Here is a 13,248-nt window from a genome sequence, read left to right as displayed (position 1 = left end):
CCCGGCTGCACCGCCCGCCCGCCCGCCGCCAAACAACTCCGTGCCGGGGACAGCCGGCTGAGCCCGCTGATTTGAGGGGCGGCGGCGCGCGCCCCCCATTGGCCGCCCGCCGGCCCCGCCCCCCGCCGCGCCCATCCGCCGCTCCCACTGGCCGGCGCCGCCTGTCAATCACCCGCGCGACGCCCCCGCCGCGCCGCCGCTTTGCTTCTTGGGTTGGCGACGCCGCCCGCTCTCCATCACTTCCTCCTTCCCTGAGAGGCGGCGAGGGGTGAGAGGGGGACGGAGAGGGATGAGAGAGGAGAAGGAGATGAGAAGGAGATGAGAAGGATGAGGGAGGGGCGAAGGGATGAGGGGAGCGCTGAGGGGCCCCCCGGAGGAGCCGCGGGGATCTGGGCACCGCCGCAGGCAGAGTCGGGGTGCGGGACCATGCCCGCTGCAGGTTGGGTCCGTGGCGGTGTGGGGATGCCCGGGTGCCGCTCACAGACCGTCTGTTCCATGCAGGCGGCCATCCCCGTGTTTTCAGGGACACCTCAGGGACCCGCGCTGCGAAGAGGTTTCGGCTCCGGCTGGAGGATACCGAGAGGCCTCGCTCGGCTCAGGGGTCCCATCGCCGGGCTGGCACAGACCCACCAGCGCTGGTTTGGGCATCCCGGGTGTTCCAGCCGTGCAGCCAAGCCACCGGCCAGAGCGACAGCCCGGGGCGGGATGCTGGCCTAGCACCGCGGAGGAGGGATGAGGACATCGGCATTAACGCTCGGAACACCGGGTAAGTGACAGCCCTAAGCCGACCGGAGCTTGCGTCCAATGCCGGCTGTTTTCCAGGGATTTCGGGGTCCCCAAGGACAGACGGAACGGGGCAGCGGGACAGCAGCAGTGGGTGATGCTGCTTCCACCGGGGGAGTGGTGGAATTCAGCAGGTGGTGATGCTGTCAGGGAAGTGGTGGATTCACCATCCTTGGAAGTGTTCACGAACCACGGGCACGTGGGGACGTGGGTTAGTGATGGGCTTGGCAGTGCTGGGGGAATGGTTGGAATCGTTGGTCGTAGAGGTTTTTTCCAACCTATAAGATTCCATGGTTCCATGCTGCAGGCTGTGTGCTGTCCATGGGAATCAAAGCCCTCCTCTCCTGAGTGTGGGCAGAGGGAAAGGCTGCAGCATGTCCCTCCTGCAGCCTTGGATAGCAAGTGAGACCCAACTGCTGGGAAGTTGGACCTGGAAGTGAAAATGAAAGTGAAGCTCTTCTAGAAGTGGCAGGATAAGGGGCAGCGTGGGAGCATCACTGCAAAAATCCAGGCAAAGCACACTGGGCAGCAGGCTAGGATGCACTTGGATGTCTCCCAGAGAAGGATCCCTGTGCTTCAAGGTGCTCCCACAGCTGCTCCTGTAGGCAGTAGGGAGATGGAGTGGGTGGAAGGAGCTGGTAGTTACTTCAGTCCCATAATTGCAGGCTCATTCCAAAGTTCTGGAGAAGCATCTCACTGTTATTCCAGCTCCAAACGCTGGGGAATTGCAGCTTTTCCACCCTACTCAAATCACTTGTGTCCAGGAACTTACCTTTGGAAAATTTGAAAGGAGTTGGGTTGAGCTCTGTGCCAGCAAATTGGGTAGTGCTAATGAACCTGTGACAATTATCATGGGTTTGTGATAATTAATTTGTCGGCTGTGTAGGAAAAGTCTGGAGCAGGGAAGGGAAGTGTGTAGTGAAAAGTAGGAAAAGTAATACAATTCCAGGGAAGGAATCGTGGGTTGGGTTGGAAGGAACCTTAAAACTGATCTGGTTCCACCTCCTGCCATGGGCAGGGACACCTTCCACTGTCCCAGGCTGCTCCAAGCCCCGTCCAGCCTGGCCTTGGACACTTCAGGGATCCAGGGGCAGCCACAGCTTCTCTGGGCAACCTGTGCCAGGGCCTCCCCACTCTCATAGCCAGGAATTCAATCCCAATATCCCATCCATCCCTGCCCTCTGGCAGTGGGAAGCCATTTCCCCTTGGGGAATGCTTGGACTCAATGATCTTAGAGGTCTTTTCCAACCTGAGAAATTCTGTCATTTTTCTGGATCACCTAAAGGAAACTTGTTTGCACAGACAAAAACGCAGGGAGAGCATCAGTGTTCTGCTCTGCCTTGTGTTTTGGAGCAGCAGCAGGAGGGATATTTGTGCTGGGACATCCATTTGAATTGGAGAGAGAGCTTCAGCCTGTCCACCCTGCTGTAGCTAAGGGATTGAGTCAGCTCCAATGGATTTGGGGTCTGGTTCATGTCCTTCCCGCCAGGAAATTTGGGAGAGCAGCTCACTGATTAAGTGCTGCCAGAAGGGCGTGGAAGGCAGGCGAGAATCCTGCCAAAAATCTGTGCCAGCTGGGTGTGGGATGAGTGTCCTGCTGCAAAGAGAGACCTATCTGGGTCTGTCAGCACAGGAGAGCTTGAAGTGACTCCATTTAGGAACATCCTAAATACTCGGGGTTTAGGAGTTGAAACTTACCAGCTGAGGGCTGGGAGATGATGGAATGGGATCAAATGAACTCGGAGCAGCAGTGCAGTGTATTTCTGGGGAGGCCCTGGCACAGGATTCCCAGAGAAGCTGTGGCTGCCGCTGGATCCCTGGCAGTGTCCAAGGCCAGGTTGGACATTGGGGCTTGGAGCAGCCTGGGACAGTGGAAGGTGTCCCTGCCCATGGCAGGGGTGGAACCAGATCAGTTTTAAGGTCCCATCCAACCCAAATCATTCAGGGATTCTGTGAGGATATTTGGACAAGATGTAAAGTGTAGATTTTATATCACTGGCATTAAAATCCGGGCTGATGGTGTTTCTCCTGAGTTCAGGGAAGCCCGTGGATGATGGAGATGGTACAAGCTGGCTGTGCAGTCCATAATTCCACTAGGACAGCAGTTCATCCTTGTCTTGTGACTCTTAAATCCCACCCCACGATATCCTCCTTTGAGGAAGCTCAGCTTCCTCAGTGATAAATCTTGGCAGCTGGGATCTGTGTGAGGAAAAGTGTCAGGGAAAGCAGCTGGGATCAGAGGTGATCCCAGCCCCTGGATTCCACTGTGGGGTTCCCAAGCAAAACTGATGTGGCACAAGCAATTTATACCCCGACAAGAGTTTGTGCTGGGTGTCTCTGGTGGATTTGGTTTCACTTCAGGTCACCTACAGTGACCTTAACCACCTTGCCTGGCTCTGTCTTGGAATTATGACAGTGGAAACATGAGCCAGGCCTGGCATCCGTCAGTGCTGTGCTAGGCTGTCCCTTGTCCATGGGCTTAAGATTTCCCAGCAGTGACACAGAGCTGGTTCACACATCCATGGTATTTTCACACATCTCTGGCAATCCTGCAGGTGTCAGTGGCACAGGGTTGTGGCTGTTTCCAGCCCTAGGGTGTTAATTTTCCATTGATGGGGAAGAGGTGACAGAGGAAATGGCCTAAAAGCTGAATATTCAGGTCTGGATTGATGAGGAACAGAGGGAAGCTGCTGGGAGGGTGGAGTGATGAGGAGGTGAGAGGACATGAGTAGGGAGAGGGTGAGCACACGTTTTTCACAGGATCCCAGAACGGTTTGGGTTGGAAGGGACCTTAAATCCCATCTCATTCCACCCCTGCCATGGGCAGGGACACCTTCCACTGTCCCAGGCTGCTCCAAGCCCCAATGTCCAACCTGGCCTTGGGCACTGCCAGGGATCCAGGGGCAGCCACAGCTTCTCTGGGCACCCTGTGCCAGGGCCTCCCCACCCTCACAGTCAGGAATTCCCAGTTCCCAATCTCCCATCCATCCCTGCCCTCTGGCAGTGGGAAGCCATTCCCTGTGTCCTGTCCCTCCATCCTTTGTCCCCAGTCCCTCTCCAGCTCTCCTGGAGCCCCTTTAGGCCCTGCAAGGGGCTCTGAGCTCTCCTTGGCGGCTGGAGTTATGTTTTAAACTGCTGACCCTCTCCTCCAGGTATAATCCTGTGACATCCATGAGTCCTTGGAGGCTGCTCCTCTTCCTTCCTTGACAGTAAGCTCTCCCATTTGGCCTGGGCTCGTTCCCACATGCCAGGATTGTGTTTATTTTTCCATCCTGCTGTAGCCAAGTCTGTCATTTAATAAACATCCCCCCCCACCCCCAGCCTGATCCCTGTCCCCTCTGTAAGCCAGGGGAACAGATGGGAGGGCACAGGACCAGAAATGCCTGACACGGCCCAAAGCTGGAAAGGAGACAACTGGAGATTTTGAGATGAAAAGAAAAAAATTCATGTGTTTCCACCTCTGTTGTGCCTTCAGGCCTGATCCAAAACCCTCAGCTCTGGGAGAAGGAGCCTGTGAAGGCTGAGTGTGCCTGGCTGTCAGTAACTCCTCACTCCTGGAGCATGGCAGAGGGTCTTTCCCTGCTTGTTTTTGGAGTGTTTGAGCTTGGGTTGATCCCAGGGCAGCCGTGGTGAGCTGACATCCTCTGGCAGGGTGTTGGAGGGAATGACAGCCCATGGACACAGGGGTGTTTGTTGAGGGAAGCAGCTGCAGCTCATGATGCAAATTCTGCATGGATTCAGTTCCAGCTTTGTCCCTTTGTTGAGCAGGGAGCAGCCACACTCCAGCAGCAGAGACCAATCCCTGAGGAGCAGGCTGGGAAGGAATGGAGTGGGAAGAAGGTGGCTTCTCATCCTTAGGGCTCTTTAACCTCCTCACATCGTCTGCCACGGCGTGAAGTGAGCGGAATCCCAGATGGGTTTGGGTTGGGAGGGACTTTAAAGATCGTCTTGTTCCGTCCTAGAGGCACCCTAGTGACTTCCCATCAAAATCAATCTGTTCAGGAAAATTCACACTTAGTATATGTATTCTCTGGGGAAGTCAAGGTGGCTACTGAGAAGTGGCAAAATCAGTAGCCAGGAGCAGAAGAGATTTTACAGAATTCTTGTCTGACTTATTGCTACACATATTTTAGGTCCAAGGTAATCTAAACTTTTAAATTAATCCTTTAAAGGTTAAATTGTATAGAACGTCTGATCACAGAGAAGAACCCAGCAGTATATATAAAAATAGCATCCATTTAAGTTACATAAATCCTTATAAATATAAGAGAGAAATCAGTTATTCTATAAAAAAAATAATTTGGAACATGTGTTCCTGAAGCACCAGCACCACATCCTCATGCTGAGGGCTTCAGCTACCAAATCTTTATAAATATACCTGCAAAATTCTTCCTCACTCTGACCAGAAACAAGTGTCAGAAGATGCACATTTCTATTTTGCACCGGAACAGGAGGTCTCCTGTTTGAATCTCAAGTGGCCCTTTGATTTTTGGCAACCTCAACATGTCCCATCCCTTTGCAAACAACTTTCAGGGCCACATAAATTCTGTTGGCATCCTCGGAGCTTTTTAGCAGGAATCGAGACAGTTTGGGCGGGGGTTTGTGGATGATGCTGTCACTGCTGCGCTGCCTGTGCATGGAATTTTTGTTTGACTCAAAAGAAATAAAAAGGAGGGAAGAAAAGCAAGCCCTAAGCTGAAAGCCCTGAGGGTCTGTGCACTCGAAGGTGCCACTCAGAGGGAAGAGAGTGGCCTCTGCTGTCCTCTTTGCAGTTGTCTGAGTGACCTGTGGATTGAGTGACTAATTCATCATTTCCTCAAGATGTTTGTGTTGTATTAATAATAATTTCCACAGCTGGAAATTGTAGTCATGTAACGGATACTAAAACAGAGAAACACTCTTATATGTGTTTGTTTGTGTTTATGTATTATATATTTATTTTTTTATTATTTTTCCCCCAGTTGTGACTCTCCTGTGCCTGTAGCTGGGAACAGCCATGTCAGCCCAAAAGGACAGATGGGTTTCTTCCTTTGTTTTCCTGCTCTTCTGTGCCTCCTCCATCCTAAGGAGTGGGAGCGTGGGCCTGCAGCAGGAGCTGAGCCCCCAGCACTATTTCAGTGGCTTGGAAGCTGGGAAAGCATCCCTGGCTTTTTTCACCCCCAGTGGTACGTGTTTAATGGGAGTTTACATCAGCCTGGGGGCTCAGCAAGGCTTGGGTGGGAGTGGAACAATCACAGAATCATGGAATGGTTTGGGTTGGAGGGGACATTAAAGCCCATCCTGTTCCACCCCTGCCATGGGCAGGGACACCTTCCCCTATCCCAGGTTGCTCCAAACCCCATCCAGCCTGGCCTTGGACACTGCCAGGGATCCAGGGGCAGCCACAGCTTTTCTGGGAGTTCTATCTCAGCCACTTACCACTTTCCCATCTAGGAATTCCTTCCCAATCTCCCATCCATCCCTGCCCTCTGGCAGTGGGAAGCCATTCCCTGTGTCCTGTCCCTCCATCCCTTGTAAAGAGTCCTTCATCTTTCTCGTTGGCTCCTTCAGGCACTGGAAGGCTGCAGTTAGTTCACCCCAGAGCCTTCTATTTTCCAATTCTCTCAGCCTTTCCTCTAGCAGAGCTGCTTCATGCCTCTAATCAACTTGTGGCCCTCCTCAATGAAGAGGCAATTCTTGAGATTTTTAAACCCAAAAGGGTTTTGAAGAGCTGGTCAAGCGCTGCGTTTGCACAGTTCCAAGTGCTCCTGGCAGGCAGAGACCCTTGGGATGGGTTCTTTCCTGGCTGTGTCTTCAGGCATGGTCCCCCAAACATCTTCATTCATTTTCTGGATTATTTTCTGGAGGAGAAATCCAATTTCCTAAGGAATTGTCCCCTCAAAGGGCTGGCTTTCTCTTCCATAATACCTGCTAGAAAAAGGGGGGTCCCTTCCATGAGGGAGAACCAAAGGCTGTCATGGATTAGGAGGAGATCCTTGGCCTTGCTTTTGTTCTTCGTGATCCCTGGGTGTGGTTCCCCAAAGACATTGGTGTGGGCTGAGGCACATCTCCCACATCTCTCTGTGTGTGGCAGGAGGATGATCCTGACCCCGAGGACTTTCAGAGGATTTTTTTTTTGTGTGTTTCAGTTTCTCCTGGTGCCCAGCCCTTCTTGGAGCAGATTGAGAGCTCAGCTGAGGCCCTCCAGGACTACGGCATTTCCGTGGTGAAGGTCAGTGGGGCTCAGGGATGCTGCTGGATGGGCTGGAGTAAGGAGGAGTTGAGAGGAGATGAGCAGGGAGGGGATGAGCACAGATTTTTCATAGAATCGTGCAATCACAGAGCAGTTCTGGTTCAAGAGGACCTTAAAGCTCATCTCTTTCCACCCCCCTGCCACGGGCAGGGACACCTTCCGCTAGCCCAGGTTGCTCCAAGCCCCGTCCAACCTGGCCTGGAACACTTTCAGGGATGGAAAATCCACAACTTCTCTGGGCAGCCTGTTCCAGTGTCCATGTTCCATGATGGATGAGGTTGGTTCACTTCTTTTCAGCTCAGTGCAATAAATATTTCATACAAAGGAGTTTTTAGCTGAAATTTTATGCAGATTCACTTGAGGGAGTTACAAATTCAGGCAAGTGTAGTTAGACTCTAAGAAGTGCTTGTATCTTTATATTTGGATTTATTTCGTTTCCTCCAGCTACAGGCCACTCTCAGTAAGCAAGCACTGATCTGTCATTTTGAGTATGCTGGGCAGCTCATGGGGGCTTTTCATCCCATCTGAGCCAAATCAGCAGGCTGAGCTGGAGAACTGAAGTACAAACTCCACTCTCCATCTCTGGTCTCCATTTTGGTGTATTTTCCCTCCCTGAAGGTTTGGAAAAGCTGGATTTACACTCCTGAATGGAAGAAAGCTGTGGGGGGTGTGTGTAGTCATTGTGGGGTTGAATCTATAATTACATGTATTTTCTTTCTAGGTGAATTGTCCCAAAGAGGATGCCTCAAGATATTGTGGAAGAGAAAATGCATTGAGGAAAGCTTTCCTGTTCAGGTGAGGGGTGTTTCTGGGCACTGTTTGAAGGAAACACTGTCACAGTCAGAGATGTCTGTGGAGGAGTGAGAGGATCCATGAGGACAGCTGGGACCTGCATAGTTTAGCAAAAGGTGCCCCCAAAATTCCAACACAGGCAAAGGAGATGCTTTGTCCTCAGTGTGAAACCTCCCATCCTGTCCCACGTTCCTTGGAGCAGCAGAGGGATGAGCTGTGGAATGAAACCACGGGAGAAATTGTCCATCAGTGTTCTCCTGTCTCCGTTGCCTTCCACCCCAGACCACAAGATTTTGGGTCTAGTCCTAGAAAGAAACACTTTTTGGTGCTCTCCCTGTTGGTGGGGTTAACTGCTCTGGCCTGGGTGGGAAGGTTCAGCTCCTGGTCTCTCCAAGGGTTGTCACCTGGAAGTTTTTCCACATGTTAGCTCAGTTCTCATTGACTGTTGTACTGATAATCATGGAATAATTTAAGGTTGGAAAAGACCTTTAAGATCATCGAGTCCAACCATTCCAAGGATCTTTAAGATCATCAAGTCCAACCATTCCCCCAGCGCTGCCAAGGCCACCGTGTCCCCAAGTGCAGCAGGAACCTGCTCAACCAATGGTACCTGGGCTTGAACAATTCCCACCTCGGATCAAAGGCATCTCAAGCAGTGTTCTGCCGTTCCTCCATCGTCCTCCCTATCCTTCTGTGCCTGCCTTGGCTCCCTTTTCCAGATATGATCCATGCAGTGAATCTCTCTCAGTTCCTTTGGTGACTCTCTCTTCCCTCCCCAGAGGAAACCGGCTGATCCGAGAGTTCCCCACCGATGCCCTGTTCGACGTGAACTCTGTTGTCGCCAACGTTTTGTTGTAAGTCCAGACCACATCCCACTCTCTGAAATCCTTTTCCTTTCTATTCCCACTTTTTGCCAGCCCCAGGTATTCCAGAGGCTGCTCTCAGCCAAGCAGGTTTGGCTTTGCTTCTCTCTTCATTGTGGTTTGACCCTGTTAAACCTTTTCCCTTGAGACAACTCACCAGCACACACCCAGGCACGTCCAGTTGGCTGTGAATCTTCAATCTGCCAGCAAGAAGCTGGAATTTTACCCTCTTTTTCCCATCGTGGTTGTGTGGCTGCAAATTGACTCTTCAACCAGTTGCTAATGGGGTTTTTTCTGCCTCCTCAGTGCCCTGCTCTTTAATGAAGTTAAATATGTCGAAACACTGGCAGACCTTGAGAACGTTGAAAATGTGTTGAAAGGGAAGTCCAACATGGTCTTTGCCTACGTACCAGCTACTGGGACAGCAGGTATGGACACTCAGCTTTCCATCTTTGCTCTCTTCCCCCAGCCTTTTTTTAGTAAAATACCCAGGAGCTGAGTTTCTGACCCAAAATCCTGCAAATGAAAACCTGAAAGGGCCACCCAGCCACAAGATCTATGCTTCCACATGACTTGCTTTGTTTCCAAAGGGATCAGTTGCACCAGAAAAGTTTTGCTGGGAGCATAAGCCTTGAGAGATGGACTTGGAGAGGGAAAGCAAGCCAGTGGTTGCTGTCTTAAAAAAATAAATAAATCCCTGGGCAGATCTCTGGCTCTGCAGTGGAATGGATTCTCACACAGCACCTGTTTGCTGGGGTCAGGAACAGGACCCAGCTCCAGCTGCTCACTTCCCTTCAGTTTGTCTTCAGACAGACTCAGTGACATTGTACTGAGAGTTTGTGAAAGCCTGGGAATTCCTATTGACACGTGGGAAGGATGGAACAGGAGATGAGGAGCTGAGTCCAGCTTGCCTTTCTCTTTCCAGAGCACAGGGCTGTGATGGAGGCAGCGTTTGTTTATGGGACCACCCACCAGTTTGTCCTGACAACTGAGGCAGCGCTGCTGAAAGCCACCAGGTATGTCCAGACACACCCCCACCACGGAGAGCTGCTTCCCTGCACTGTTTGCTTCACTCCTGGTGTCTCAGATTCCCAAATCAGCTGTGGGATGGCGTTAGGATGTTGTGTCAAGGGTGGAGAGTTAGATTTGTTTTCCAAAAGCTGCTGGTTGTGTTCCTGGCCTTGGAGTAGCCTTGCTGTTCGTGGCTGTATTGGGTGGGATTTCACAGAAGAGCCCTCTGTCTCCTTTCCATGGCTGATGGATCAAACCTCAGCTATGGGTTTTCAGGAGAGTTGATGTTAAATCTTAAAGCGCTCCCACCTTGTGCTGTGATGTCCAAGGGCAAGAACTGTAGCACTGCTGATGGATTTGGGAATTCCCATCCCATGGCTTCACTGGTCATCCCCTTCCCACACAGGAGGAGCTTTAGAATGCAGATCCTTCCATGTGACTTGCTGCTGCTGTGACCTCCTGCAGGCAGGAAAATGAGGGAGGAAGGTGGGAACATCACATGAGGTGTTGCTTCCTCAGCCAGCAGTGTGCCCAGGTGGCCAGGAAATCCGGTGGCACCTGGTTTGTACCAGCAATGATGTGGCCACAGGCCCAGGCAGTGACTGTCCCCTGTGCTGGAGACTGCTGAGGCCACACCTTAAATCCTGGGGTCAGTTCTTGGCCCCTCATGACAAGACACTGAGGGGCTGGAGATTTTCCAGAGAAGGGAATGGAGCTGGGGAAAGGTCTGGAGCCCCAGGAGCGGCTGAGGGAGCTGGGAAAGGGGCTCAGCCTGGAGCAAAGGAGGCTCAGGGGGGACCTTGTGGCTCTGCACAAGTCCCTGACAGGAGGGGGCAGCTGGGGGGGGGTCAGGCTCTGCTGCCAGGGAACAGGGACAGGAGGAGAGGGAATGGCCTCAAGTTGGGCCAGGAAAGGTTTAGATTGGATATTAGGGAAAATTTCTTCATGGAAAGGGTTGCCATGTGTCAGAACAGCCTGCCCAGGGCAATGGTGGAGTCTCCCTCCCTGGAAGTGATCAAAAAACATGTGGATGTGGCACTTGGAGACATGGGTTAGTGATGGCCTTGGCAGTGCTGGGGGAACAGCTGGACTCGATGATCTTGGAGGGCTTTTCCAACATTAGTAACTCCATAATGATTTACCTGGGATTTTGTCACGGGTGACACCAGGGCAGGCACCAGGGTGGCCCTTCCCGAGGTGCCATCCCGTCCCTGCAGGATATCGGGAAGTGTGCTGTGGCTCCCACTAGGTGGCACGGCTGTCATTGCACAGGAATTGGCTCAATTTTCCTCAAAGCAGCGCCGCCGCCTCCCGAGCTGCTGAAATGGTGGGAGCTTCTCCAACAGGAGCAGCTCCCAGCCAACCGGGCCAGCAGGATTTGAGGTCTTAATACTGCACTTTGCTCTTCCGTGGAGAGCTCTTAAATCCCTGTCCAAAGAAGGTGATCCCTGTTTTAGGGGGTAGGGAATGGGGGCATTGGAAAAGGGAAGTGACTTCCCAAAGTTACCCATAGACCAACAGCAGTGATGGTGTCACAACCAACCAGGGACACCTTCCACTATCCCAGGTTGCTCCAAGCCCTGTCCAGCCTGGCTTTGGACACTTCCAGGGATCCAGGGGCAGCCACAGCTTCTCTGGGCACCCTGTGCCAGGGCCTCAGCACCCTCACAGGGAAGAATTCCTTCCCAATCTCCCATCCATCCCTGCCCTCTGGCAGTGGGAAGCCATTCCCTGTGTCCTGTCCCTCCATGCCTTGTCCCCAGTCCCTCTCCAGCTCTCCTGGAGCCCCTTTAGGCCCTGCAAGGGGCTCGGAGCTCTCCCTGGAGCCTTCTCTTCTCCAGGTGAACACCCCCAGCTCTCCCACCCTTTCCACAACCCTGCCAAACCCTGAACTTGAGGATCATCTGTGAAACACGTCAGCAAACCTGGTCCTTCTGTCAGGGCACTTTGAACCCTGCTCAGGGTGGGTTTTGTTTCCTCTCTCACAGCCATGATGACCCTGATGTCTCGTCTGCCTGGCTCTTGTTCTGCCACTGCCAGCTGGCCACAGACCCAGCCCAGCCCTGCAGGAGGACAGCCCTGGGACAGCCCCTGACCCTGCTCAACATCCACAGGCACCTCAAGCTCATGGGGGCTCCTTTGGTGGTAGGACTGGGAAGGAGGAGCCGCTGGGGTGGGAGGGCAGCTGGGGAGAGATGTGAGGAGGAGGAAGGTGAGAGCAGAGAGAGGCTGAGCGTAGGAATCTGCCCCTTCCAGGGTGGGTCGAGGCAAGGAACAGGAATCATGTGGTGCAACTGCCTCACCAGTTCAGGGCTGGCCAAAACTTAAATAAATTATCGAGGGCATTTTCCAAATGACTCTTAAGGACTGACCACCTCGATATGAAGCTTGTTCCAGTGTTTGATCATGCTCTTGGTAAAGAAACCTTCCTGATGTTCTGTCTAAACCTCCCCTGATGCAGCTCTGAACCATTTCTATGTCTTCTATCCCTGGATTTGCTGAGGTATCAGAGTTTCCCTCTCCACATCCCCTCAGGAAGCTGTGGAGAGCAATGAGGTCATCCCTCAGCCTCCTTTTCTCCAAACTAGACAACCCTAAAGTCCTCAGCTGCTCCTGTAGGCTCCCTGCAGGGGGCTCAGCACCCTCTGGAATTTGATATCAGTCCTTCACGCCTTGGTGATCCCAAGGAACAGGAGGTTCCCTCCTATTTCCCCCTTCCACGGGGCAGAGAACTTCAGCAGCCTCCTGTTCCCACTGGTGATCCCTGCCCATGCAAAAGGATGAGCAGATGAGCTGGGAAGTGCCTCTTTCAGCCATTTTCCTGGGTGAGGCCAATGGAGGGAAGGCACTGCATCAAGCACCTCTTCCGTGCTGTCATGAAGCAGCACGTCCAAGGCAGGAAGGGAAGGATTCCAGCTCTTGCATGTTGTGGCTGGGATTTTCAAACTGCCCCAGGGAATGGATGCCAGGTAAATAAAGATGAGTGGAGATTTGACATCTGGAGTTGCTAAGCCACAAAAAACCCCACGCGAAATAAAGCCCAGGGAAAGTGATGACATGTTGGAACAGTTTAACTGGGTTTGTCTGCGTTCTGCTTCCGTGGAGGTTTTAGAATTGGGGTTGGAAGTTTTCTCCTGAGGATTTCTGTGACTGGGGAAGAGCTGAGGTAACTCCAACTTGTGGAGCTGTGCTGCAGCATAACCCTGGGTGTTCTCCAGACAGAGGTTGCTGAGGACCCCGAGAAGGTCTCCACTGTTCACTTGCAGCTCGGGCTGCCCCTGGTGTTCATCCTGAGCCAGAAAGAGACCTACGAGGCTGACAGGAGGACAGCAGAGTTTGTGGCCTGGCAGCTCTTGGGGAAAGCAGGAGTTGCCCTTTTATCCAGGTATTTCTCTCAGGTGTTTTGGGGTTCTCCTTGCTTTTTGGGGGGTTTCTGAGCCCACTTACCCCAGCACCAGATGACAGTCAGTGGGCTTACAGTTGGATGGGAGGCAGTAAAACCAGGCTGTATCCTGTGACAGGGGGTCACATTTAAGGATTTGTCCAGAATCAGATTAGTTTGGAAGT

General features: G+C 52.5%; 1 protein-coding gene across 4 annotated transcripts in view; it reads left to right on the top strand.

The window, feature by feature from the left end:
• The first annotated feature begins 177 nt into the window (after positions 1 to 177).
• TXNDC16 (thioredoxin domain containing 16) overlaps positions 178 to 13,248 on the top strand; it is a 36,949-nt gene continuing 23,878 nt past the window's right edge. For 3 of the 4 annotated variants that reach the window (XR_007204346.1, XM_048307516.1, XM_048307513.1), the window contains exons 1-10: positions 178 to 268; positions 502 to 766; positions 5,745 to 5,948; positions 6,912 to 6,994; positions 7,737 to 7,810; positions 8,587 to 8,661; positions 8,977 to 9,098; positions 9,596 to 9,686; positions 11,670 to 11,826; positions 12,900 to 13,066. Coding sequence is in view for 3 of the 4 variants with exons in the window: in XM_048307516.1 (XP_048163473.1) it covers positions 5,780 to 5,948; positions 6,912 to 6,994; positions 7,737 to 7,810; positions 8,587 to 8,661; positions 8,977 to 9,098; positions 9,596 to 9,686; positions 11,670 to 11,826; positions 12,900 to 13,066 (938 nt within the window). In the remaining variant the exon portion in view is untranslated. Of the gene's footprint in view, positions 269 to 501; positions 767 to 4,551; positions 4,681 to 5,744; positions 5,949 to 6,911; positions 6,995 to 7,736; positions 7,811 to 8,586; positions 8,662 to 8,976; positions 9,099 to 9,595; positions 9,687 to 11,669; positions 11,827 to 12,899; positions 13,067 to 13,248 lie in introns of all 4 variants that reach the window. The other variant, XM_048307514.1, reaches the window with a different exon arrangement.

The sequence above is a fragment of the Corvus hawaiiensis genome, chromosome 6 (genome assembly GCF_020740725.1).
Source record: "Corvus hawaiiensis isolate bCorHaw1 chromosome 6, bCorHaw1.pri.cur, whole genome shotgun sequence".
Lineage (NCBI taxonomy): Eukaryota > Metazoa > Chordata > Aves > Passeriformes > Corvidae > Corvus > Corvus hawaiiensis.
This window is presented reverse-complemented; position numbering and strand designations above follow the sequence as displayed.